The sequence below is a fragment of the Anguilla rostrata genome, chromosome 18 (genome assembly GCF_018555375.3).
Source record: "Anguilla rostrata isolate EN2019 chromosome 18, ASM1855537v3, whole genome shotgun sequence".
In the NCBI taxonomy this organism is placed as follows: Eukaryota; Metazoa; Chordata; class Actinopteri; order Anguilliformes; family Anguillidae; genus Anguilla; species Anguilla rostrata.
In genome coordinates this window covers 4172260-4199623 of record NC_057950.1, presented here as the reverse complement: position 1 = coordinate 4199623, position 27364 = coordinate 4172260, and the positions used below count along the sequence as shown (strand labels likewise).

The 27364-nt window shown below is 43.5% G+C and overlaps 2 protein-coding genes and 1 long non-coding RNA gene across 5 annotated transcripts in view; 1 reads left to right on the top strand and 2 right to left on the bottom strand.

The window, feature by feature from the left end:
• Positions 1-368: 368 nt before the first annotated feature.
• On the top strand, positions 369-25608 carry LOC135244740 (uncharacterized). Of its 2 annotated transcripts, none has more exons than XR_010327052.1 (3): positions 369-749; positions 2291-2413; positions 25309-25608. It is a non-coding gene; the product is annotated as an uncharacterized LOC135244740 (long non-coding RNA). The 2 variants fall into 2 exon arrangements; XR_010327053.1 differs by lacking the exon at positions 25309-25608 and adding an exon at positions 2675-3369.
• LOC135244738 (inactive pancreatic lipase-related protein 1-like) lies at positions 1341-10605 on the bottom strand. Its single transcript, XM_064317258.1, has 12 exons — positions 10512-10605; positions 10155-10309; positions 9742-9864; positions 9178-9312; positions 8236-8344; positions 7461-7580; positions 6893-7012; positions 5635-5753; positions 4030-4159; positions 3258-3375; positions 2842-3009; positions 1341-1459 (listed from the first exon to the last, which is right to left on the bottom strand). Exons 1-12 carry the CDS (start codon positions 10558-10560, stop codon positions 1396-1398), a joined length of 1410 nt encoding a protein of 469 aa, XP_064173328.1. The 5' UTR covers positions 10561-10605; the 3' UTR covers positions 1341-1395.
• pitx3 (paired-like homeodomain 3) overlaps positions 25069-27364 on the bottom strand; it is a 29925-nt gene continuing 27629 nt past the window's right edge. For both annotated transcript variants that reach the window (XM_064317259.1, XM_064317261.1), the window contains one exon: positions 25069-26607. In XM_064317259.1, the coding sequence (XP_064173329.1) occupies positions 26062-26607 (546 nt within the window). In that variant the 3' untranslated portion in view covers positions 25069-26061. The remainder of the gene's footprint in view (positions 26608-27364) is intronic.

Below are 27364 nucleotides of genomic sequence, written 5' to 3'. Positions count from 1 at the left end.
ACACTGAAAATAAATGGTAGCCTTACAAATGCGAATGTCTGTGACTGACTGACTGAATGACTGAGTGACTGAGTGAGTGAGCGATGAAGTTACACCATTGGTCGGGCGAGTTATGAAGTTACAACATTGGTTGGCCGGATCACGTGTGTTAGGTCCAGCCATATACTAGTTTTTAACCTGGTCTTGTTTAAATATAAACAGTTTGTGTTACATTTATGAAGCACAAAATATGACTTCTGTTTAATTATCCTATATAAGTCAATACCATGTGCATGTTATGGGTGGAGCTGAGGTTTTATATTTAGCAAGGATTATGTTGTAAGTATACTTTATATAATGACTTACACTTCAGCTACAGGTTATCGGCCTATCTAATACAAGTGTGTATAATCCATTTCTTGGTTCATCAAGATGGGAAGGTCTTCAGAAATATGCTAGTGTTCTTGTTAAAATTAAAACAATATTATAGCCTACAGTATTTTGAGCGCGATAACAATCATCGATAGGCTTTCTTTGTTGGTTTTATGAAAGCCACTCCGTAGCTCGGCTATGCAGCTAATTTGTGTTCGGCAGAAACACGTCACGCGATCACATTGAAACCGCATGGCCGGCATGCTACTAATTGTCTGCCATACAAACACGTACTAGGTGCGATGTTTTTTCCGGAAGTGTTTCCGTTGGACTGTGGAGTTTGGAGGTTCAGGACTGTGTCAGGTATAATTGTAGAAAAAAAGACGAAAAGAATGTCGGTACGCTGCTTGGCCACCATTGCTGTTTTTGTGCTGCTAAACGCATTACTCTTTCCAACTTTGCGTTCATCAAACAAACGTCTGGTAATTTAGAAGATGAACATATCAGAGATTAGTCTTAGATTGCTCTCTTTCTCCTTTGAATATCGTTTATTGCGTAATCGCACAAACTGGAGTAAAATGTGTTTGTGAGTAAAACGCCACACTGAAATTAGTTCAACAGAAATAGCCTACGTCTGCACCCTAGTTTTAGAACACTTTAGTCTCTCAATTAAAAACAGACTAATTTGTCAGATGGGTAGTGGGAAAGGAACTTTGTAACTTAGAAGTTCAAATCCACAGTAGGCTCTTATATGGCGCCTTAAGAAAAGGTGGCTAAATAATGTAATAATTGTACGAAAAAAAGATAATGATAAAAAGTCGATAATGATACACCCATCGATAGTATACTGTGTGAAGTGTCTCCTGAAAAATAACAAATGTGTTCAACTGTCTAATGAAGAAATGTGCTCAGGTAATAGCCTACTCAATTAAATCAGTATAGGTAATCTAGTGTGATGCTGTGGGAATAGTCAGACAGTGAAAGACGCGTTTGGATAGACGCTTTATTATGGTGTTCTGGCTGGCGTTTTCCACCGCACACAGCTCAGCACGGAGGAACAGTCTGCAGCACTTCCTCACGCACGGTCTCGGAGCTACAGAATGAGAAACTGAAATAGGGAGAGGAGGAGAGGGGGGAAAAAATGAATGCAACAGCTAACATCCCCAATGTCCATAAATGTGGCAAAACTGCCCCCTAGTGCTTGCATTAGGTTACTCTAAAAGGGGTGCTGCTATTTGAAGGATTTCATGTTGCTTTTCATGTATGTGTATACACTTATTAATATAAATCAGGGGAATACACTTACGTTCTCTTGCAATGTAAGTCCCTCTGGATAAATGCGTCTGGTAAATGAATGCCATGTTATGTGATATTTATGGGGTTTCTAACTCTTTCGGGCAAGTGCACATGCAATGATGCCGTATGGGGTTGTAACAGTAATGCGCAATACGGCTTATTGTCCTAATGAAGCGAGTGGAAGCACTGTCCAATTTACACATTGTTTAGCTGTGTCACGAAAGAGGGGTTTTGTTTTGGATGTTTAAAATATTTTTTTTTTCTGTGGGAAGCTCCATTTTCATATTGTTATCCTGCACCACCAGGCTTTCTTCAACTCAACAATTTCAACAGAAGCCTGAATGTATGAGCAGTGTACAGTAGAGCAGTTTTATGGTAAAGCATGAGTTTCGTGCTGTGTGTTTCCCTTGAATAGGGCCTATGGTTGGTTAATTCGTGCTTATGCATTTATATAATCATACAATGTACACGGCTTTTGCCATCTGATCTACAAACAGTATTGCTGTTCATGTAATAAGATAAGATACAAACCTGCACTTGAAGTTTGATTAGATTACAAAATGGTATCAATTTAAAGAGGGCAATTTGCTGGCGATCGATAACAGATACCAGAGGATTAATGGATTGTATTGTATCGCTCCAGGTCATGAAAACCCTGACTCTAAGAACTGCTTTTGATGATTGACCGACTAATGCCAGCTGACCAAAAGTTACCTCAGTCACCTGCTGCGGTGGAAAAAAAGACCAGGAAGCAGTGGACCTACAGGTGAGTGCCACCCAAATAAACTGAGAGCTTAGAACTATAGGGTTCCGTCTGTAACCGGAGTCATGCTGATATATCAAGTGTTCAAAACTGCCTTGTCGTAACGTTGTTTATGCATTTATTTTAGTTTCAACAGTTTTTCGAAAAAGTAATTTCACCTGTTTTTTAACAAGAGACAATAAAAAGAGCATTTCTACTAGTATAACGAAATGTTGACCAAGATATCAGACGGAACCCTTAATTCTAAGCTCTACATATTTGCAGTTTCTTTTTTTAAAAGCTTGAGCCCAAACCTCCACGAGGGTGCGCGTTTATACAATGAAGTTCCTGTCATTGGTTGGCCGAAGGTAACGGCAGCTGTCCTGGACCAGCTGGTGTTTGCGGGAGTGCGGTTTTTTTTGGCTGCTGAAGCGGGGGGGGGGGGTACGTACACGCGCCTGTCCTTTCCCCGTTGCAGGACGATCTTCTCAGCGCCAAGCTTGGGGAACAAGGGGTTGATGACGCTGTTGTCCCAGATGAACTTCATTTTGGTCACTTCGCCCGCGTCCGTCTCGGTGTCGATGTACGCTTCGTACGTGTTCCCGGGGTTAAGGAGACCCCTGTGAAGATTAGAATGAGAGCGTCAGTCCGTATCACTGGATCAAGGGGGGAAAAATTAGGGTGTAATGGAAAAATGACACAACAGTGTACAAGCTGGCTGTAGTCTGTCGACCCTTATCTGTACACCCATAAGGTGTAAGTTAAGAAGTTGAGGGTTGGATGCACGTTAAGTTGGACGAAATCATGTTTAGGAGTCACGCGGTGGCTCTTCCCGAATAGGGACTTTATCCAAAATAACAGCGCTTACTTTCTAATCTGATATTGTCTCGTGTTGCCTTGGGTCCCGTAGATGGCCACGCTCATTGTCCCAGTCAGGAGAAGCGCTCGGTTGCCCCTGATTGTGACCGTCACTTTGTAGCGATACCCTGGAACCAGAAAAGGGCGACGCTCGGGTGAAACAAGCCATTTAACATTGCACCAGTACATTGGTTCTTGCCGATGGTGGACTGGCCGCCACTAGTTCTGGGTTCTAAACGAACATAAGACTACGAGGAAGTACAGACAGATCGTCAGAAACATCAGTTACAATAAAGGGTACTGTTTATCAAAAAAAACCATTATTTTTTCTTCACTAGTCAAGCTAAAATGGCAGCCGTGCATCACCCAGGTGCTACACATTGGTGGTAGGTGAGATGAGTTCCCACTCATCACTGTAAAGCACTTTGAGCGTTTGGAAAAGTGCTATATAAATACAGTGATTCATTAATTCATTCATTCATTCATATTCTATATACCACGTTAAGTCAGTGTTTCTGTTGCCCCTACATAGCCTGCTATCATATACTATTACTTATATGGATTGTAGTGTATGTGTGTGTAGTGTCTTAATGTTATGTTGTAATGCTTGGTGATAAAGTTGTTTCCCACTTTTGGGATTGTCAGCAAGGAAATACTACTATTATTACCACGAAGTGGCAACGCCAGGCCTTTTGCAGAGTGTTTTGAAAGTGAGTTTAAAAAGTGTTGTAGATGTGGGCGTTGACGTTTTTTTTTTTTCTTAGACCGGTGCAAACACTTACGTCCGAAAGGCTTGGCGTCGGCGGTGTTCAGGTAGAACTTCATCTTCTCCGCCCCGTTCGGCCGACGGAACTTGTCGGCGTGGTGACCCATGAAGGGACACGCCCCGTCCCCGCAGGGGAAACAGCGGCCCTGAATCGCACAGATTTTAAAAATTCGGTAAAACCGGTCGGTAGAAATCGGGTGGTGCTCTGGGTGGCATGGCCGCAAGCGACCGTGCAGAGGGTCCTCGCTGTTCCCAGAGTTCCCTCTGACTCTTACGGCCTCTCAGGGCCTCCTTCGGGAGCTCGAGGGGGGGTGTTTGGGGGGGGGGGAGATCGAAGGGCTTTCTGGAGGGGGTGCGGGGGGAGGTCGAAGGAGGGGGTGCGGAGGTGTTGTTGGAGGATAGATGGAGGAGTAACCCGTGTGATGAACTACTTTAATTGATGCATTAGGTTCTGAGTGCCAATGTAAATTTATATTTATATATGTATGCATATTACTATATGTGTGATATGTATTTACCCAAAAACATACATGGTATTACTTATTATGTGTCTGGATCAAAACTTTAGCAAAGGACACTCTCAAGAATGACTTATAGACGTGGCTTACATCCAGCCAAAACTGGAAAAAAAGCAATCAGTACAGATAAGTTTTTATCCTTATTTTCTGTGAGGCAGTTCCTGATGGACAGGCTGATGGAAATAGATTGCCATCTTTTTTTCCCACAGTAAAAATAAACCACTGCTTGGTTTCCTCAGAAATGTTTTCACCCCTCCTTAATTTGGTACGACAAGTCAGAATGGAAACATTCACGCACTCAAATTATCTGGGAGGTGAATTTTAGAAATCCATCCAGGAAGGTCTGAGGGCTGAGCAAAGCTGTCAAAGACTTTGTCCTCTCAGAGGCCTTGTGTGTGTGAGTCAGAATCATTCCTCACTGACGCTGTCAGCAAGTCAGTGTCTTCGAGACAGGGAAAAACTTTCAAAGACTCCCCCCCCCCCCAGCCTCACATTCTGTGGGGCTGAGATCAGCCGTCCCCTAAAAATACAGAGGGTGGTGGGAGGATGACCGGGGGGGGGGTTTACGGTGTGGGAACAGGCGACTTTAAATCCGTCAACTGGGGAAAGGGATAACACCCAAGGGCGTTTATGAGATGCAGAACCAGGAGGCATCCCTCTCCCCATCAGTGTGGTCACACGGGGCCATGCTCCAGTCCCTGCCCCCCACCCCCCCTTTGGTTTAATTGGAGATCTGCCCAAACTAGGGATAAACTGTCATGAACACAGACAGCTGTGGGCAGGCGTGGGGCAACCCCTCCAACACCCCCTCCCCCCACCCCCACCCCCTTCCCAAATGAATCAATATCAAAAACCATGGAAATGCTTCACAACCGTATCAGTGTCATGTGAACCAACAGGTGGCCCCCACCACGATCCGACACGGAGTCTCTGTCGCCCTCTTTATTTGAACTTGTGGTCACGGTTGAAGCGGGGCAGGGGGAAGCGGGTGTCCCACCCCCCCCCCCCCCCAACCCCTGCACACACCACCACCCACCACCCTACTCCCCTGCTCATTGGGGCAAGGGAGGACCTTGAAGGCCAAAGAGAGCAGCAGAACTTACGGACTCGAAGACGCCTCCGTCGGAGCAGGGGTACCCAGTGAATCCCTCTGGGTTCAGGATGCTGTCGCTGTAGTACTTGTAGGACCTCAGGTGGTTGCAGGCCACAAAGTCACGGGTGCCTGGTGTAGCCGGGAGGGAAGGGGAGGGGGGGGGGGGGGAGGAAGGGAGTTGGGGGGGCAGAAGAGACAGCAGAGGTCATCTGGTTGCCGTTGTTATGGCGGCGGCGGCGGTGGGGGGCGGGGCCGGGGGCAGCCGGTGGCGCCCCGAAGGCCCTCAGCTATTTGGCCCGGGGGGCTCTCACTTATCTACAGGATCAAAAGTGGCACAGTCAGCTGTGCCCGCCCCCCGGGCACGGCATGAATGTGGCACATTTGAGCCTTGCTCTCTCGCCGCGGGGTTTTCAAAAGGAGCCGCTGCCTTTATTGTTGACCTGAGCCGGGGGGGGGGGGTGGGGGATTGCAGCTGGGGGAGAAGAGCGACGGTAATGGTTTTTATGACTTTCCGTTGGTCCCGCTCCAATGTTCCGTAGGTCAGGCACCCCAGAGCCGTGGATGAGAGAGAGCGAGAGGCCCGTCGGTCGCTGTAGCCGCGCGTAGCAAGTCGCGCTAACGCACTTGGCATCCCGGGCGTTTTCTCGCGGCATCCGTAGCGTAATGTTCGGGGCGTAAACGCGAAATCGCATGTGACCTCTAGCGTGCAGGGCCGGGGTAGCTGGCAGTCAGTACCGCGCCCTGTGTGGCATTGGCCTGCTCAACTGCTGGCAAAAAACCTCTATGGTCTGCTGCAAGGCCATTCATCTGGCTGCCCACCATAGATATTCGAATGCACACTCTGATCATTATGAGGGGAAAAATGTATTGTTTAGATGCTTAAAAAATTGGGAGTATGTTCAGGTCTGCATCTGCAGAACATTACATTACATTCATTTGGCAGACGCTTTTATCCAAAGCGACGTACAAAAGTGCATTTTCATGATCGTAGACAACTGCTGAACACGGGTTCAGTAAGGTACAACAGTAAGAACATCTCACAGTAGTGACAGAATAAATAATAGATGCGTATTTTGATAATGCATCTGCTTTGTCTACTCTCATGTGCCAGCGGCCTATTCATAAGTTGTTTTCTAAACAGTATACGGAAAATATTTGGCCAGCAAATGCGATATTTGAAAGAATGTGGTCCCCAGAAAGATGCATTTGGACCAAGCCTGAAGTATGGTACAGTCAGTACATTTTCTTCTTTGTTTTTGCTCACCCACCTTCCCAAATGCCGTCGATGTCCACAATCTGAGAGATGAGGTTCTTGTCGCATCCAGGCATGTGCTCCCCTCCGTTAGGGTAGAAGTCAAGATGGCCGACAGCCTGAGCCATTCCCATCCCTGGATGAGAATTTTAATATCGGCATACGTATCGTTTCGTTCACTGGAAGTAACTTTTTTGCAATATTTCTTTAATTACGCTTAATTATGTAACATTAATTTGACTTACAGTGTAATAGCACGTATGGGGAGTTGGATAAGATCATGGAGACACTACACAAGTGAATATCAAGCAACTAATAAGGACTGTGGTCACCCTTTGCCTTCAAAACAGCTTCAGTCTTTCTTAAAATGCTATCTTAAGTGCTAAGCGCTAACATCCACATTAAAGCAAGACACACTTTATCAACGAAGTCCAAATGATTGAATCCTCGAAACCCTCTCTCTGTGGTTCTGTTGATTTTAAGAGTGATCGTGTAGCAGCACAGACATGGGTTTGAGGAATGCTGGATACCACAATGTATATTTACCCCCGTGAGAAGCCATATTTCAGATATGTGCGACCTACCAAGATAGGGAATCATGGGTTTCGCGTCTGTGTGAATGACGTCCACGAACTTGGCGTCGCTGGGGTCCAGGCGCACCAGGCTGGGGCAGCCCTGGAAGTACGGCTCGGCAGGATCGAGGCCTGAGGGACACAAATCCCCGCACGGGTGACCACCTCAAGCGAATTGCCTTTCCCTTGCGGAAGTGGAATACACTGCAAATATATTCAAGTTTATATATAGCTTACAAAAATATTATCAGGGTATTGAGACATTAAGCAAAATTTGTGCAAATAGTATAAATTCTTGCTGATATTACAGTAACAATTAAATTTGCTGTGAAATGTATTTGTCCAAAAGGTCCACATATTTACGGTGTATTTAAGTTTTTATTAGTGTTCGCTTTCTAAGGCGTCACAGAGAAAGAAAAATGTGAAGCGACCAGGTAGAGAGATGGACAGATGGGATCAAACCTGCAATACACACATACACACACGCACGCACACACACACACGTGTGCGCATGCACACTTATGTTCACACACACAAATATATATGTAGGTGGGGGGTGGGGGGGCGGATGTGGGTGCTGCTGGCGGGTGTGGGCGCAAGGAATTGCGCGTTATGCTTTCAAACGACAAAGCGCTTCTCGTCACATTAATACCGCTAATGAAATCAACCGGCAGACAGTGCACTGCATCGGGAGAAATTAGCTGTTTCAACCCGTCACTGCACAAAAAATTTAGTGCCAGTCAATTCGGTGTCGCCCCCCTAGCGTCGCCTCTGGTTGGGGCCTCACCGGTGATGCGGCCCAGGTTCGGGGTCCTGCGCCCGGCCTCGCCTGCACAGTGTGCCCCCAGGCTGTGTCCGATGATGTGGACCGACTCGGGCCTCTGCTGGTACACCGTCTTCACATTTAAAAGAAAGAATAAAAACAAAACAAACAAACAGGTTTTATCGACAGAGTTATTATCTATGGCCTTCGTGTGGAACGCGCTCTGTTTGCTCTCTGTGTGAGAGAATATTCCCCAGAGAGCAGGTGTGCTACTCTGAGATACACTTCCACACTCAACTTGCGTCCCTCACAAAAGCCTCTGTTCTTCTCTCAGCAATAATGCCATTTATGTGCTTCACGAATAGATGAACTGAAGACACAAGAAATGTGTGAAAGACATTGAGAGTGAAATAATTCCATTTTACATGTGACAGTGTGGTTAGTAAAAAATCAGCAATGTCAAAAATATAAGGCATGTATCTTTCAATATACATGAAATATACCACATATATTACAAAGTTGGCCAGTTCATGCATGCAGTGGTCTGGAAATATTGCACATAATATGTTTTTCAGCGCACATTTTCCAGTTCACAATACACTAAAAATATCTGGACTACATTTTACAAGGCACTGGCCATATCTTGTCATATATACTGTATGTATAACACATAATTTACTGAGTTACAGCTACGTGATGCACTGAGATGGGTGTTATGCTTGGGAAGCTGGATTGAAACTCCTTCACAGCTTTAACTTGGTCCTGCATTATTTAGAGGGAAATGTGCTGAGGCGTGCGAATTTGGGTCGGCCCATTTTCACGTGGTTTCCAATTCCAGTTCCAGTTGATAACATTTCGTTGCATAACGCTGAACCTGCTGAACACGCAACTATTAATCCTCAGCACCTTTGGCGTGAACCCAAGGTGGCGTGAACGCGCGACGCGATTGGCCCGTTTTTTTTTTACCTGGAACAGCTGGATCATGTAGGCCATCTGGGCCCCGATGACGCGGATGTTGCTGGCGCTCTGCGTGTACAGGGTCCGGCCTCCCTTCTTCCAGTCCACGCAGATGCAGTTGATGTCCTCCACTTGGAGCATCAGCTGAGAATTTCAGAGCATTTCAGAGGGGCCATTTTGTGACTGCAGGTGAAAATGAGCTTTTTGTGGCTAAGCTCAACGGTACGGTGGGACCTGTGAATTCGGCGCGGTCCCCTGCTGAATGTAAATGCATTTTTTTGTAAGAAAGTAATTTCGTGACTCCTCCCGTGTGTGTGTGTGTGATGTAAAAGGATTGCAGCACCGCCTGGAGACAGAGGCACCGAGCTTTTCATTCTGGGTGTGGCAAAGCAGCTGACGCCCTTGAGAGAGGCGTTGTGTCTGGGTTGCAAAGTGCAACTTATACAACCCTTGGGCAGGTTTCCTGCTATTAATTGCTGTTAGATGATTTATGTGCTCCGTTTTATTGACTCTTTCGAAAGATGGACTTTTCTCCTATTTGGCGGGAGCACCGTTCAGAAATGAGCCCTGTACCTTGCACATGTCTATCAGCCAGTTTTCATCCCCTTTGTCGACGTAGCCATGGGTAATGAAGCGCGTCTTCCTGGTCCCGTTGTAATTCGATGCCAGAAGGATGTCCTCTTTTGTTGTGATCTCCTGCGGATGTTAGGGGCAATCAGTTTGCCTTTTTGTGCTAGAGGGACCCAATCTGCATCACACATTACAGGTTGTCATGTAAACATTTACCTGTAAAGTGGACCCTGTGAGCAACATTCACATGGGAAAAAATTTGGGAAGTTTATGGTGTACATGGGAAACCATGTACACCGTAAGGTCACACTGAGTAAATGGAATTCAATGGCAGATTTGTACAGGTTTGATACATCCAGCTGATCTCATCTCGCTGACTGCATTTCCTTTCACTTCCTGTTCTGCTGCCCACTTGCCTGGTGGTTGTTGGGGTTCTGCCGGGTGAAGAGCATGAAGCGGGTGCCTATCTTCTCCGGGCTCCAGGGGAGCTTGGCGATTGGCCGCTCGGTGGTGCCCGCCCAGGGAACGTCGTCCGTGAAACAGCCCAGGTTTTCATAGCACACCTCGCCACCTATCGGCACGCACACACACACACACACACACACACACACACACATATACACACACACACACACACACACACACACACACACACAAAAAGCGAAAACATAAAACAACATGTAAAATATTTCATGAAGTTCGGTTAAAGTGAGTTAGGCAGCTAACGTTTGAAAGTTTTTTCCGTTGGATGTAATCGGATTCGACTACCTTACCACTGGCAGTGCCAAGCAGGAACAAGCCCAGAATCCAGACCACAGACATCTAAAATGCATTTAGAAAAAAACACAAGAGCAGCTGCTGTTTACTAATAATTTTTTATGGTTTCTTCTAATAATAATGATGTTTGTTATTATTATTATTAATAATAATAACAGCAACAACAATGTAATCTGATGTAATAACCACAACAACAATAATTATTATTTATATATGACACTTTTCATTGTATGGTAAAAATCTTAAAAATGCATTACACAAACATTTAAATAAATATCTACCGACGAAAGCGGCAGGAGAGCCGGTACTTACCATGAATGGCGCCAGCTGATTTCGTCCCATGTCCTTTTTATAGGCCTTTTTTTTTTATAGGCGTGTTACATCACCTGTGGCTGATACCCTGGGAAGCGGCCAGCTGGACCCGCATCGCTGGGCCAAAAAGTGCTGTTTACCTCGGGGCGCTGTTTGATGTTACTGTTTGCTTTCATATTTCTGGCTTCACTCGCCCTCTGCTCCCCTCAGCCCTGCTCTTCCCCTCAGCCCTGCTCTGTTCCCCTCAGCCCTGCTCTTCCCCTCAGCCCTGCTCTTCCCCTCAGCCCTGCTCTGTTCCCCTCAGCCCTGCTCTTCCCCTCAGCCTGCTCTGTTCCCCTCAGCCTGCTCTTCCTCAGCCTGCTCTGTTCCCCTCAGCCCTGCTCTTCCTCAGCCCTGCTTCCCCAGCCCTGCTCTGCCCCCTCAGCCCTGCTCTTCCCTCAGCCCTGCTTGTTCCCTCAGCCTGCTTTCCCTCAGCCCTGCTCTGTTCCCTCAGCCCTGCTCTTCCCTCAGCCCTGCTCTGTTCCCCTCAGCCCTGCTCTGCTCCCCTCAGCCCTGCTCTTCCCCTCAGCCCTGCTCTGTTCCCCTCAGCCCTGCTCTTCCCCTCAGCCCTGCTCTGTTCCCCTCAGCCCTGCTCTTCCTCTCAGCCCTGCTCTGTTCCCCTCAGCCCTGCTCTGCTCCCCTCAGCCCTGCTCTTCCCCTCAGCCCTGCTCTGTTCCCCTCAGCCCTGCTCTTCCCCTCAGCCCTGCTCTTCCCCTCAGCCCTGCTTCTCCCCTCAGCCTGCTCTGTTGCCCCCAGCCTGCTGTTCCTCGGCCCTGCTCTTCCCTCAGCCTGCTTTGCTCCCTCAGCCCTGCTCTTTCCTCAGCCCTGCTCTGTTCCCTGGCCTGCTTTTGTTCCCTCAGCCCTGCTCTGTCCCCTCAGCCCTGCTCTTCCCCTCAGCCCTGCTCTGTTCCCCTCAGCCCTGCTCTTCCCCTCAGCCCTGCTCTTCCCCTCAGCCCTGCTCTTCCACGTTACGCGTGTTCCCTTAAAGCTTTCTGTCTTGATGGCTTCCGACCTGCAGTTTATCGGTAATGTGCATTTTACGTTGAGGCATTTAGCTCCTAACTAGAGCGACTTACGCAGCTTTTTACATGCAGTGTAGTTGTTCAGCTGGATTTTTCGGGTCGAGTACCTTGCTCAAGGGCACATCACCAGTTCCCCCCCCCATAGGGATCAAATCTAGTACCTCAGAGTTACTGGCCCAGATCCTAAACCATGAAGTCACATATAGATATTAACAAGACAAAAATACTGGTAGGCCCAGTTTCTTTGTGGGAAATGGAGCTCTGCTATTTCAGAAATACGTGCAACCTGCACTGTTCCTGAAGACTGGAAACGGTGTCATGTGATCTGACATGTCCCTGCTTTTTTTTTTGCCTGTGGCGTAGTTTGGGGCTATTGCAGATCAGAGGGATTTCATGGGCAGCATAAGGCTGTAACCACCATGCTTTTATATGCAGGAGCATATTGTGGGCAAGGACATTGATCTTATTTCAGCTCTGGTGGGGGGCAACCAACCAGGAAATTTTATTTTAAAATTTTTTGGGGGGGGCTGTTGGGGTCACTGACAGTACCCCCAATACAACACAGTAATATTGGGGGGGGGGGGGGCATTTCATGTTTGATGTGTACCATTACCCTGTCAACACAAATGTAATCTTAAAGAAACACCTTACTCCCACTTTCCGGCATAGAGTAAAGATTATAACATGCTGTATAAATGCTGTAAAATATCAATCAGTATCATAATGCTACTTCGGCATAGCAAGTGGTATCAAAGCTATAAAAGAGAAGTTACTTAAGTATGCTTTATTGTAGTAATACATTCGGTCTGCAGACATGCTTATGACCTGAGGTGAACTTTATGACTTTAAAGTTATGCACAGTGGAAAGTTTCTGGTCCAACCCTCTGCATCATAATACATAATGTCTTTTTAATATAGTCTAATTCTAAATGGATGTAATGGAGATTAGTTTCCAAACAGCATGATTTTACTCTCACAACCAGTGGTGGCACAACAGCAGCTGAATCACGCTTTGATCTGGAACAATCTTTATTTTACATGCAATCTTATTCACTAAACTGCATGAGTAGATATACAGTGAGATCCATAATGTTTGGGACAAAGATATATTTTAAAAAGATAATTCGCAGGTGGTTAAAGTGCACATTCTCAGCTTTTACTTAAGGGTATTTATCTACATTGGTTTTATTATGTAGAAATTAGAGCACTTGTTCTAGTCCCCCCATTTTAGGGCACCATAATATTTGCACCATAATACATGTTATGCAAATGAAAATCAGTCATGCTTAGTACTTTGTCACCTTTGCATGCAATGCCTGCTTGAAGTCTGTGACTTCAACAGGTGCTCAGTATCTTCTGGTGCTCTGCCAGGCCTGTACTGCAGCCATATTCAGCTCCCGCTTGTTTTGGGGGCTGGTTGCCTTAAGTTTTCTCTTCAGCATGAGAAACACATGTTCAGTTGGGTTCTGCTATGGCAACCGGAGATGGGGGGCTATGTATAAAAAGTGCTGTAATTTCTACATGGTGAAACCAAAATGTATAAAAATACCCTTTTATAAAAGCTGAGAATCTACACTTTGCATATGAATTGTTTAATTAAAAATCTTAAATTGTGGAGTACAGAGCCAGATCAATGAAAAAAATGTCTTTGTCCCAAATGTCATGGAGTTGACTATAGATAGAATTTGTGCAAGTAGGATTCACCACCCAGTTTTTAAAAAAAAGATTATTTTTTTAATGCTCTCCCCCTTTTCTCCTGAATGATTGGCCCCAGCCTGTTTATCAGCACTCGTTGCCAGAACCTCTGCCATCGATTTGCGAGAGCACCGACAAGCAACTCGAAACGCCGAGCCCCACTTCTTATCACACTGTGGCTTCCGGAGTCCAGCTGGCACGGAGATGATTCAGAGGAAGACATTTTCAAGTGCATTGTGATCTGGCGGACTTGCAGGCAGCGATCTGATCAGCCAGCAGGGATCGCTAGAGAGCGATGAAACGTGGCTGTCTAACTCTAGGCAACACCGGCACCTGTTATACGTCACCTTGCGAGCTTACTGGGGCTGCACAGTTGGTACTGGCGCAGTCTGCATTCCATCCCGAACTGGGGGGGCCCATCCATGCACTGGAAACGGTGCCTTAACCAGATGAGCCTCCCAGCAGCCCAATAGAATTTTTTAAAGCTTGTCTTTTGTCTTTGATTGGATTGGACTACATCAGAATCTCTCTGGAGGAGGGGGGGGCGTGGCTGGGGCAGACACTACTGAAGACAACTGCTGTTGGAGATGGGTAGAAATGCGTGAAGAGGTATAAAATCATATCTAGAATATTGTATTGTATTCTAGAATATTCCAGTGCTCTTCACCTGTCGCACTGTGCACAGATGCCAGGAGATGGTGCTAGAGAGTCATGAGTGCATTTTGGCTTCCTTGCAGAAAAACTTTGTCCAGTGATTCAGAAATAACTGAACTGTTCAGTAAGTTAAGCAGTTTATGTTTTTCCATCTCTTTGTACAGAACTACCCGGTCCAAATGCTACGGTTATTTTTATTGCATATGTGATAAGATTATTTAATCAAAAGGTACATTTAAAAAGTCCTGAAAGATTTATTTATTTACCATATTTAATAATTATACTTCTTTATATATATATATACATACATACACACATACATATATAATTTCCTTAAGTTGAACCTTTATACTCGTAGGTTTAGGGATTTTTTGTTAATTGAAATTGACCGTAGGATTATAATAATAATTGTATTAAGAATTATGAGTATAACATGTCCAGATTTTTGTGAAGGCACTTGAAAGTCACTTAGTCATTTGTGACATAGCTAATGTTTTAAGAGATATTTTTGTTCAGTACGTGGCTTTCCTTATAAAAAAAAAAAAAAACTAGAAGGAAAAATGATATGTTAAATGATGGAAATCATTAATAGTACAGTTAAATTCTTTAAAATATTTCTAATGCCCGTATAGTTGTGAAAGAAAGAAAAGCCAGGTATTGCTGTAGTCCTGCTGCAGTCTTGCGGCAGTCTTAAGACGGCATATGGATTGTAATTGTGGAACCGGTTCCTCCCAGGACCGGGCTAATCCTGTTTAAAAACACCACCAAGGTGCTCAAGCTTTTCTAGAGGATTCTTACACAAACAGAGCTTAATTGAAAGTGTCTGGGTGGGTGAGGGGGGAGCGAGGACAGGAAGAAGGAATGCGTCTTCCTCAGAGGAAAAGGGAACGAAGAAAGTAATCAGTGTGTGTGCGTGTGTGTGTGTGTGTGCGTTCATGTATATTCTTGGATTGAAATGATTATAGTAATTATCAGTCCGATTATTATTATTATGATGTTATGAAAATCATCAGTCTGATTTAGTATTATGTAATAGTCTTTACATAATAACATGTGTTATATAGTATTTACTCTGATTTACGTTTATCCTGCACAACTTGCAGTGTGTATAGTTTTCTAACTAACTGAATCTAGCAATTACCCTTTGAAAAATGTGACATTTTTTATGGCAGGTTTTCCTTCAAATAGTAATTTATGTGCCATTTAACATCATTTCACTTTTTATATAATTTTTTTGGCAGCTGTATTACATATTTTTAATGAGGTATCATATCATAGATAAGAGGTTATGCCACTCAAAGCCGACGAAGGAGCCCAGAAATGGCCCGCTGCCTTTTTTTGCACTCTTCCCACAATAGACAATTGACAGCAGATGATCTTATCCAGCGCGACTTACAAAGTGCATACAAATATTTAGTCAAAGAGCAATAACAATACCAGCACTTAACTCTGACTCGGGGATTTAAGGTTACTGTTTCGTACGCATTATGAGTTGGCCCGCCATTGAAATTCATGGAGGGGCGGGAGGGGGGAATAATAAAAAAAAAAAAAGCAAACAAACAAATAATTTCCGGTTAAATATTCAGTTTCAGTCGGTATTCATTACTGATGTGAAAATCAAAGACCAGTGTGGCCTGAGGCACTTGAGGCTAATCGTTTATAGCGCTGTGTATAGCGCCTTGTGTAGAGAATAGCTACAGGGAGCGACGCTCCCCCCTGGGTATGTAAGCGCACCATACAGCAGGAGCAGAATTATGTGCAAGATGGAGCAAGCCGGAGTAGGCAGAGGGGAGGAGGAGGAGGAGGAGGAGGAGGAGGGGCAGCCGCTTGGTCTGCTGGCTTACTGTCGGAATGTTAATCCTGCTAATGTATTACAGTTGGGGCCGGAGACCGCGGCTAGGGCTGGGCCGGGCCTGGGGCATGGGGGAGGGGGGAGGGGGGTGGTGGTGGTGGGGGGTGGGGGGGGGTCATGGGGGGGGGGTGTACCAGAAGTCTTGCAACAGAGATGATTGACAGCAGGAGCTTTCATTTGGGGTCTGCGGATAATGTGCAGGAACTCCGGAGTGCAATTAAGGGCTTCGCTTTTAAGAAAGAAAAAAAAATGTGCCATCGTATTGTGGGCGTGAATTTTTTTTTTTTTTAAAGAACAAAAAGAAGACTGGCTCTCTCTTGCGTTATAGTCGCTCAGGGGCAATGTTTAGACAGGTTCACCTTTCAAGCTCGAGCTGCATCGAGAGGCAAAATGAAAGAGGCACCCTTTCACCATAGGCCCGGCTAGGCCCCGAACCATTGTGTTGTCATCTCCGTCTCATCCAGGTATGAATGTATCCTGGGAAGCTCTGCCTCGGCTAATTACACAGATTGGCTAATTCCTGCTCCTCTCCGAGCTGTGTGGTCTTTTCCGAGCCGCGGTACCCCCCCCCCCCTCCGGGCTTCGTAAGCGCGTTCTTATCGTGGGCCGTTTAGAAAATAAAGGAAAAGTCTGAGAGCCCCCCCCCCCCCCCTTAAGACACGTTTATAAATAAATGCTTTTAACAACAGGAGGGGCAAGTTAGAGCCAACCACCATTCACACTGCCTAATGCCACACGAGAACGACTTTAAAAGGTGCAGGATTACTCCGAAAGAAAACTGTCAGATATTTTTGAACATGTGCAGAAGCGTGTAATCATTAGAAACAGAATGACTGTAATTTCATTTTCCACCGGCACTAATATTTTGGTTTTTGTGCTTGGAAAAAAGTTTACCTGGTTTCCTGACCACAGTGAAGTTAAGTCCTTACCTATGATATGGAAGCAACTTATGCAAAAGGGAAGTTTTTAAGATATAGTTTGCGATGGAAAAAAAATTCACAATTTTTGATTGTAGCTATTTTTTCTTTCAAATTGCAATTGTGGGAAGTCATTATGGAAGATTGTGCCAAATTTTCAAACAAGTTTGTCTTGTAATTAGACTCCAGACAAATACCAATATTAGGCGTGCACATTATATTACTGGTTTCTGCAACAGTAATCAGAAAGAAAGAATATGGAATATATTTAGACCTAGATGTTCCAAATGTGTTTTGCCACATAATTGCCACAAATTTATTGGGGTGGCTGGTTTGGGCAATTAACCTCTAATATCAACCGTTACATATTCATATATGAGAAAGGCTATTCTGAAATATTATTTATAAATGCAACAAGTGTATACAGTTTGTTCCATAAAAACTATTTAGCTCTTAAAAAATACTATTTTACTACTCTCGTTCATTGTATGGATTTATAATATAAATGATATATATATATATCATTTTATGTATAATTTATATTATGATAATATATATTATATTATGTATTATACATGTAGTTATAATATATTATTATATTCTAGTCCCGTTTATTATGCTTCCATGCTTCCTGTTTTTTCCTTACACTCTCAAAAAGGAGGTGTTAACATCCAACCGTGTTTGTGTTACAACATTTGTGTTACTTTCAACACATCTTGTGTCAGACTTACTGCTCATTTCTTACAAATACACAATTTGTGTTAAAAAGGGCGACGTTTTAAGACAGTCTGTTGAAAGTAACACAGAATATGTTGTCATATGATAGACATAGAGGTGTGTCAAAACATGACGCATTGCAAATTGTTTTTACACATCTGTCTTGAGAGTTGACCTTTTTCTCATTCTAGCGCAAGTGTTCAGCAGAAAAAAAAATAAAGAGAAACGAAATCAGAAAAATATGTAAGAAAAACTTGAGACTTTCCCTGGGGTCTCAGACAAGATGTTTTCTCTCATAGAGTTGGTTCTCAGTTCACTTAAAAGCCATGGGCAGGATGCATGTCATAGACAGTGTTAACTGCTAACATAAAGAAAACTGAAAGTTGTGAAATTCCAACTTTCTGCAGTGTGTTCTCGAGGTGAGGTTCAGAAGTAGTCTGCTGTGCTCAGTTTCCAAAAGTCATATTCCTGTAGTCTGCCAACCCTCCCAGTAAACCAAAAAAAGTTTAATTCCTCATTAAATTTATTCAAGATTTGGTAGGTCATGCAAATAGCTCACGAAACAAGCGATATATTAAAACAGCACCCTGAGCCGTATTTCTGTTCTGATTAATTTGTATTGTTAATAAGATCTGAAAGTCATTTCTTCAGACTTTAATTTCTTTAATCCTCTTTTAGAACATATTGCAAAAAGAGCCCCTAAGATCTGACATTTTTGCCTGTTCTGTTTATATTTTTAATACTAATTACCGTGGAGCCACTTTCTGTTTAAGGTCCCGGTTATATGAATAACATTTCCAAAGTTTTAATTCAATACTCCGGCCCCCATGACATCAATACACTTTGTACTTGATGAAAAAATAATGAACAATAATTAAACCATCTTCTCTAGCAATACTTTGTAATTGGGGAATTAGTTAACTTGAATGTGGCACAGATGGTTCTGATATTGCACTCCGTACGGTTCTCAATATTTGTTATGTAACTGATGTTTTCCTTGATTAAATCGGATCTGGTCTGTACGAAAGCTTAATATCATTGTCTTAATAGGCAGTCACATGTCACTGTCAGGCGGGAGCGTTGATTGGCTGTGGCGGGTCACTTCTGTCCTACACTTGTGATAACGGAGGCTCTTCAGAGGTCCCCACGATGGCTCTGTATGAAAATGAGACCCAGGAATATGCTTTGGTTGGACATGAAAAGCATTTATGAATTAGCCTTGTTAGGGCCATTTACATTTTTGACTGTATAACCTCCTAAGTCCTCAAACCCCCATTTTTTTAAGCAATAAAAGACTGTCAAAATTAAGGTCCATTCCAAATGAGGAGTGGTTGCTCAGATTAGCCTATTCATCGAATAATGTGATGTAAACACAACATCCCATTAATTAGCGTGAAGGACCTGCCTGTCTGACGAGCCTCCCAAACAGGTGGGGGCAGTCACGTGCCTTTATGTTGTCACGCATCTGTATGTGGGCTGCCGCATGAAACTACAGAAAAAAACAACGCTGGATACCGCTGCTGAGACTCCAGCCTCCCAGAAAAACAGAGAATAGCAAACTGCTATGGAACTATCTACAAAGTACACTACAGCAAATGCTACTGCTGATACTACTACTACAACTAGTACACTACAGCTAAAACTGCTACTGCTGATACTACTACTACAACTAGTACACTACAGCTAAAACTGCTACTGCTGATACTACTACTACAACTAGTACACTACAGCTAAAGCTGCTACTGCTGCTACTACTACTACTACTACAATAATAATAATAATAATAATAATAATACATACATATTATTAATATAATAATACATATTCTTATTATGAAAATTTGTGAAAATTATGAAAATAAAATTAAGACAAATTAATGAATACAGATAATAATAACAATACTGCTATTAATACTACTACTACTACTACTACTGCTACTGCTACTACTAATAATAATAATAATTTTAATACTATTATTTTATTATTTTTTATTTCCTGTCTTCATTCATTTTCATTAACTGTTTTTATTAGTATTGATTTTAATGACGACAATTACATTCTCATCTGGCAAGTTTGAATATAAAAAGCTTTTGTGCATTGCCAAATGTATGATAGTTCTTGTGCCTTTATTCAGCTACTGGATTGTGAAGATAATTGTCGTACTGCCTTTCTTTGAATTTATTACACGTCTGGCTACAGTACTGTCTTCCCAACTGTTTTACATTCACTGGTAATGGTGTGGATACTGGTGCCTGTTTCTAATTAAGATTTTAAGGTGTGTTCGCAAAGCCAAGTCTTTTGCACCTGAGTCGTTCAGGCCCTGGAGTATGATTACTTGGTGATGTCATGCCATATCCCAAAATGAGAGCACTTCCCTGGCTTACGGGGATAACTTTGGAAATACATGTGTGTGTGCACTTTCTTCTTTCTTCTCCTTCTTTGTAATAATAATAGTACTAATAATACTACTAATAATAATAATGATAATAATAATAATAATAAAGTCGTTCAACAGGATAAAAACCCCTTGGGATTCAGCATCTGTTTTTTTAGTGGGTGCTAGATGGCTTTCTAATTGCATATTCACAATAAATTAATAATAACATTACAATGCTATTCATATATAATCTGGTTTTCTGGTGTCCTGGCACAGCCAAAGCAAGGCAAAGGAGCTTTGTGTGGCAGCAGCAGTGGTGCAGAGCAGCTGCAGCTACGGAATCAGGAGCAGGAGAAGGAGCAGCTTTAGAGGCAGAAGCAGGAGCAGTAGCAGGAGCAGGAGCAGGAGCAGGAGCAGCTACAGGCAGCCGTGACCTTTTTCTGCAGCAGTACGCTACAGCGACACGTTCTTTGCACATTTGAGAGCATTAATCACTCTGTAGTGCCGATGAGCCTCAGATGTGTTTTATGCTGGCATGGCTCTGCCTCTCTGGTCTAGGTCGGCCTTCAGAACCGTGTGCTTCTGCCACTGTTTCTACCGCACAGCCAAGCACGCGGGCCTGCTTTCCTGAAGGACCGAAAATTCCCATAGATATTTATAGTGTGTAAGCGGAGACCTTAATGTCTGTGGTCTTAATGTTAATCTGTTGTTGACTGTAACTGTAGCAGTATTGGTCCCAAGGAAATTCAAATGGAGGCTTAAATTGTTACAAGATCAAACACCGGTCTTCTCCGTATGACATGTAATGTTTCTTGGCCATAGTGCAGCTCAGACAGTAGCTAAATACAACATTTGATGCGTTTCCCTCCGTGGTTCAGTTTAAATCATTTTGTGTAATTCAAATCGACAGCCTGACATGTGTGACTGCGACAACACATTTGTCAGGTTGCACAATATTTACGTTTCAATTTAAAATGTGTATAAAAAAAGTGAAATGTTTAACAAGTTGTCCAAAAATTGTGCATTTGCAGTGATCATAAAGTTTGGGACAAAGACTATAGACTATTTATATTTTCTTTTTGATTTGGCTCTGTACTCCACGCATTTTGATTAGTAATATATGTGGTTAAAGTGAAGATTCTCAGGTTTACATAAAGGGTATTTTTTATACATTTTGGTTTCACCTTCTAGAAATTACAGCACTTTTTATGCATAGTCCACTTATTTCAGAACACCAGAATGTTTGGGACAAATGACTTCACGGGTATTTCTGATGAGCCAGGTGTGTTCAGTTGCTTCCTTAGTGCAGGCGTAAGAGAGCTTTCTGTATTTAGTCTTGGCTCAAGGCTTCTGATTTCCTTTGGAGTCTGTTATTGCCGTTTGTTAACATGAAGATCAGAGTTGTGCCAATGAGAGTCAAGGAAGAGATTATGAGGCAGTGAAATGAGACAAAAACAGTCATGAACACGCCAAACCTTAGGCTTACCAAAAACCAACTGTTTCATACATAATTAGGAAGAAACAGAGTGCTGGTGAGCTCATTAATTGCAAAGTTGATGACCGATGAAGTCTCATAATAGTGAGAAACATTTTCATTCAGCAGTTCCTGATGTTCTCACTATGTGGCTGAGGACCTCCACCTTAATAGAATGGTTAACAATTCACACCTTTCATCCAACACCCGCTTGGAGCAGAAATCTAATGTCAGTTAAAACACATCTCTACATGCACAGGAAAGCATGCCCAAATCATGAAGCCAATATATTATGGATCTATATGACATGGATGTATTTTTTACAGTGTAAATGTATGATAATATAAATATTTAATAAATACGGTGACCACAATATTATAAAGGATGTATAAAGCAGACAATAATTTTTTTGAAAGACTGAAATATGTCTTTAATACAATATGACATTTTTAAAAGAGTTCTTAAAAAAGGCAAATGTTTTTCCATTTTCTTAAGGACCTCCTGGGATGTATTCACAAACGTCTGGGCAGCACGAGTCTGTCGTATGTGGGCTAAATATGCACGAGGTTTAGAAACTGCAGAATTGTACAGTATTTCCAGTATTCCAGACACAACACCAGCATGTGCATGTGCATAGTTATTGAAACAGAGTTCATGCTGCGCAGTGGCAATATTTAGAGGATATTCTTCCTCCTAAACCCACGACTGAGGTTTTCATCACAAGACCAAAGCTCTGAAGGACTAAAGGATTAATTTGTTATAAAAAGCATTACTGTTCCCCCTACTCATGTCTGACATCTTGTGTTTGTGAGCCATATGCACTGTCTGCCAGTTTTAATGTATTTTCCTTTTAGGAGCTTTAGGCTTTAAATCTACGCTTACCTTGCCAGACTTCAGGAGACCACACTGTCGGTTGAATAATGCTTAAAGGCCCTTTGATTTCCCATGATTCCCATGATGAGTCCTACATTGTACTGTGAACTTTTTACTCCGTCAAGAGCTGTCCTTAAACACTAAACCTAATTTTTTGTGTATTGTAGAGGCAATCAAACCATTTCTAATCCAGGGACCCACGCCCTGACTCAGAGACTTCCAGGGGACCCCTATCCAAGTTTAAAAGGGTTTTATATTTGAAACGTTTTTAAAAAAAATATTTTTAAATATTTTCCCAAATCTGTGTAGAGGCATTTCCTATCAAGTCTGGCCGGGGACCCCCAACAGGGCCTTCAAGGACCCCCCAAGGGGACACAGAACGCCTTGTAGAAAACCCAGGGTTAGTTGTGGTATTCAGTGTCTGTGTGTATATACACATCGAAGACCATCTTCATATTTCCCATACCTTTCTTTCTGCTGCACTGAAACTGTGCTGGATGCCCTCTGAACTGTTTTATGGATCACTGATTTGTACAGATTAGGTATTCAGTAGTTATTTTTTCAACAAAGTCTCATCAGGACATGTGGCACGGTTCAGCTCCAACACAAGATCTTTATCATTTTATTCACACCTTACAATTTGAGAGACATATTTACCGCCTGCATTATCATACTTTTCGTTCATTGTTTTGTTTGCATGTCACGAAGTGCGAAGAGTAATTTCTTGCCGCTCGTCTTCATCATCATGCTTGTGGTGTGACTTCAGCAGCCTGAGGTGCAGTGATGGAACCTTGCAACTTTTCAGTTAAATAACATTTTTAAATAATAAAAGAATGTTATGCAAAAAAAAAATGTTCTGCATTAGTGGTGTTTTTATAAGAAAGGGGTTGCATTCTTAGCATAGTAACAGCCTAGGACAGTGACACTGCACCCATTGTGAATGTCAGTGAGTGTGAGTACACTGCATGTTATATATATATATATATATACACACATTCTGTCACTATAATATATGTATTTAATATTAAAACAAAGTATTTGTTCTGAAGTTGCAGTTGCAGTTCAGATGTTAAAACCTTTTTAATCGTATTTTGCCTTTTAAAACAATTTACATAAACCCAATTAATTATTATTTTAAAATCTATCCAAAACAGATTATTTGATAAGATAAATTCTGCAGCTTAACTGAACACGTGACTATATTAAACACCTTGATTTGCGACTGTTATGGCTTGAGACGTTTTCAATGTCGTCTGATATTGTCCATGATAAACACGAAGAGCTTAAGAGCTGTTTACATTTTGGAAGGATTAATTCCATGAACTCCACAGGCAGTAGTGGAATGTCTACAGAACAGGGATCAGTGGTTTGGTCAGTCTGGTCCATTGACTGAAGTCCCTCAGATGTCATGGATTGGCTTCTGCTAAAATCACGGGTAGCGCAATAGCGATATTTTAAACATTTTAGGCAGTGCAAAATTGTGAAAGAGGATTACAAATACATCCTTAAAAATTACTTACTGATATGTAAGAGGAAGTCTTATTTGTACATCAAATCTGCCATATAGAGACCCTCTTTTTAAAAAATTAAATCTGTGTTTCTTACATACAGCATATTGTCTAACTTTGTTACATATTACTCCATTTTAATTTATGAAATATTAATTTGAGTGTGGTGTATTGCTGTATTTGTTTGTATCAGTGAGCTTTGTGTAAAAATTAATTGTAGAATAATCAGAGCCTCATCTTGCATACAGTAAGGTATGTATCAAATTGCCATTTAAGCACTATAACTGTAACTGTGAGGTTTAAATTCATTCATAGGTTTTTCTGGGGTAAGCACAGATGTGTTGGGCAGACCAAACATGTCACATTCTAGGTGTATATCCAACCAAAAATTTCCCTAGCTTTTATTGTCTCATAGAGCCATATCCACTACCTGTACCATAGAACCACTACCTGTAAAAAAAACCCCAGAGGGTAAGTGATTCAGTGTGGGTGCAAGCTACAAACATTAATGAAATTCTGACGGCTGTAGTTCCAAGTGCTCTTCTGTAGCTTGGTTGCCCTTTTTTTAATCCTACATTAATGCAGTTACTTGCCTGGTCGTGAGTGCCTCTCTGGATGAGAGCGTCTGAAATATGAACGCATCGTCATGTGCTGCAACGTAATGTCGGTTCTGAAAACGAAGGCTTATTCGGTGTGGTCCCTCCCTTGGTTCCACCTTCCCGGGAAGCGAGCCCGGGTGCTTAAATAATGTCGGCACGGTCCGGAACAATCCGGAACAATCCGAGAGGCACCGCACCAGAAATGCCTCGCTGTTGAGGGATGGCTCAAGTGAGCCCACCGAAGGCTGTCGCTCCAAGTGTAGGTCAGACATATCAGTGGCAGAACAAGTAAAGCAACACCTCCCAGGCTGTTGCATAATGTCACGGCAACGTCGCTGCAACGCTGATAAAACGTTGCGGCAACGTCGCGACAACGCTGTCTTCTCAGTGAGGTTGCTACTCTTTTAAGGTTGCAAGCCAGAAATAAAGACATTAGAAGAGAACTGGTGTGTGTTCTTCTGTGGTATTTTTCTTATACAGGTGCTATTCATAAAAACAGACAAAGCAGGCTACACCAGAAAAAAAAAATTGTTTTATAACAACTGCACTCTTACATACATTTTTTTTTTTGTTTACAGTCATGGACTCCCTTTTTTGTAACACCACACAAATCTATATATTCAATGGCTTTTTTGTAAAATGCCTCTTTTTTTTTAACTCTGATTCTCATTCTCTGGTGGATGTGGAAATTGTTGTTTTCATCGTTTTGTTGCTTTTGTGATTTTTATTTTTCATGTTTTTTTTTTTTTTGAAGACTACTCGCTGCCGACTTGGCCTCGTCCACACAACAGCCCTTTGACCTGCCGAAATGAGTGGAATTCGTAACAGACATCGAAGGTCCTGAAGGATGTACTCACAGTACGTCAGTCTAGGTTCTGCTCTTCAAGAACATGCTTTTTTCATCTTCAGAGTAGTACATTTTATAGATATTGTTGTCACATACAAAACAAGGAAAAGTCAGTTATGTACATCCTCTAGCTGCTGTTACAACCATGGGTCCCTTTTACATTGGGTTGTAATTGGCACTGATGATGGCGTGCACCAGCGTTGGCCACTGGTGTTTGTAAAAGCTTTGTTTTTTTGTTTTTTTTTCCTATTCACTCTACTCATGCAGTCCAAAATGACAGAGGACATGTTTTTTTTTTTTTTGTTTTCAATTGTGTGTAGCAGTTGGTCAGGTCTCAACAAAAAGTCTCAATAATAATTTTCTTTAATGAGTTCCTCTGAAGGTGTGGTCCATCGCGAAAGCGGTCTTTACTGAGAAGCTTATTCCTGTTGCGTACATCATCTTTTAAAAAAAAAAAAAACAAAACAAAACATTGTTGCTAACCAGTTTGTCTTTGTTGCGCGGTTCCTCAAAGTCAGTGATAGCGCACAAGGGAGTAGGAGGAGAGAGAGATGTTTGTGGGTTGGGGCGGGGCGGGGTGGGGCAGGGCGGGGCGGGAGCGAGGCTTGGGGGGGGTGAAAAGGGTTTTTTTTTTTGTTGTTGTTGTTTTTTGGAGTGTCTTCATACCGGCCGGTCGACCGCATACTGGCAGGGGCTTAGGTTAGAGACGGGGTTCTGCACCGCCGGGTAGGCGAAGTTGGCGTGCTGCTTGGCCTTGAGCCGCAGGCTGGCCAGGCTGGAGTTGCACGTGTCTCTGTACATGTAGGGGCTGGCGCTGGTGGCGTAGGGGCAGGCGCCGGCGGGCACGGCCGAGTTCAGGGCGGGGCCGTTCAGGTTGTTGAGGCCGGCGCCGGGCACGCCCGTCACCGCGGCGGGCACCATGGAGGACGCCATGTTCATGGAGGAGATGGAGCTGGGCGGGGAGAACATGGGCTGCGAGGACAGCGGGCTGACGTTCATGGAGTTGAAGAAGGGGAAGCTCTTGGCCGACAGCGGGCTGCTGGCCAGGCTCTTGGTGGCCCAGTTGTTGTAGGAGTAGCCGGAGTACATGTCGTCGTACGGCTGCATGAGTCCGTTGAACTGGGCGCCGAAGCCGTTCTTGCACAGCTCCGCCTGCTGGTTGCGCTCCCGCTTCCGCCACTTCGCCCGGCGGTTCTTAAACCATACCTGCGCGGGGGAGAGACAAAAAAAACAAAAACAAAAAAAAAAAAAAAAGCCAAAACACGTCAGCCTGGTTATACCCGCCGCGGCAGTCAGTCAGGCCGAGACCAGACGACTAACCCACCGCTGTCGAGCGACTGAGCAGCCAATCAGGCTTCATTAAATACCGCCGGTGGTGTAGGCAGGCACGCCGTCTTGAGACGTACAAGGTGTTGTTTTACGCCCAATCCGCCTAATGTGAGATCGTTAGTTTGCCGGAGGACGTCATTAGCAGTTTGGAGCATTACATTACATTACATTACAGGCATTTAGCAGACGCTCTTATCCAGAGCGACTTACACAACTTTTACATAGCATTTTTTACATTGTATCCATTTATACAGCTGGATATATACTGAAGCAATTCCGGTTAAGTACCTTGCTCAAGGGTACAACGGCAGTGTCCTTACCCGGGAATCGAACCTGCGACCTTTCGGTTACAAGCCCAGTTCCTTACCCACTGTGCTACACTCCGTCCTGGCGCGTCTCTTTTTTTTAACGAGTTCTCTTTTTTTAGCGAGTTGAGCCTCACAATGGCAGGCGCGTTGAGACTCCCCCCTGAGGATGACGTCTACTTTCAATAAAACCGTGATAGCGGTAGCAGCTTTCGGGTTCTCATTATGAAATTGATTTAGCCTGAGGTTTGGCGGTCCCGCCCTCTGGGACCGCCTGCTTTCGCGCAAGCCGGCGCACGGCAGGAACTGCGAAACACGCGGTGCCCGTG

Coding starts and splice junctions, on each gene's coding strand:
- LOC135244738 (XM_064317258.1), bottom strand. CDS start 10,560: ATGTCTGTGGTCTGGATTCTGGGCTTGTTCCTGCTTGGCACTGCCAGT. Junction 7,013..7,460: donor ACCCATGATTCCCTATCTTG/GTAGGTCGCACA, acceptor ATTCTCATCCAG/GGATGGGAATGGCTCAGGCT. Junction 3,376..4,029: donor CGACGCCAAGCCTTTCGGAC/GTAAGTGTTTGC, acceptor TTCTGGTTCCAG/GGTATCGCTACAAAGTGACG.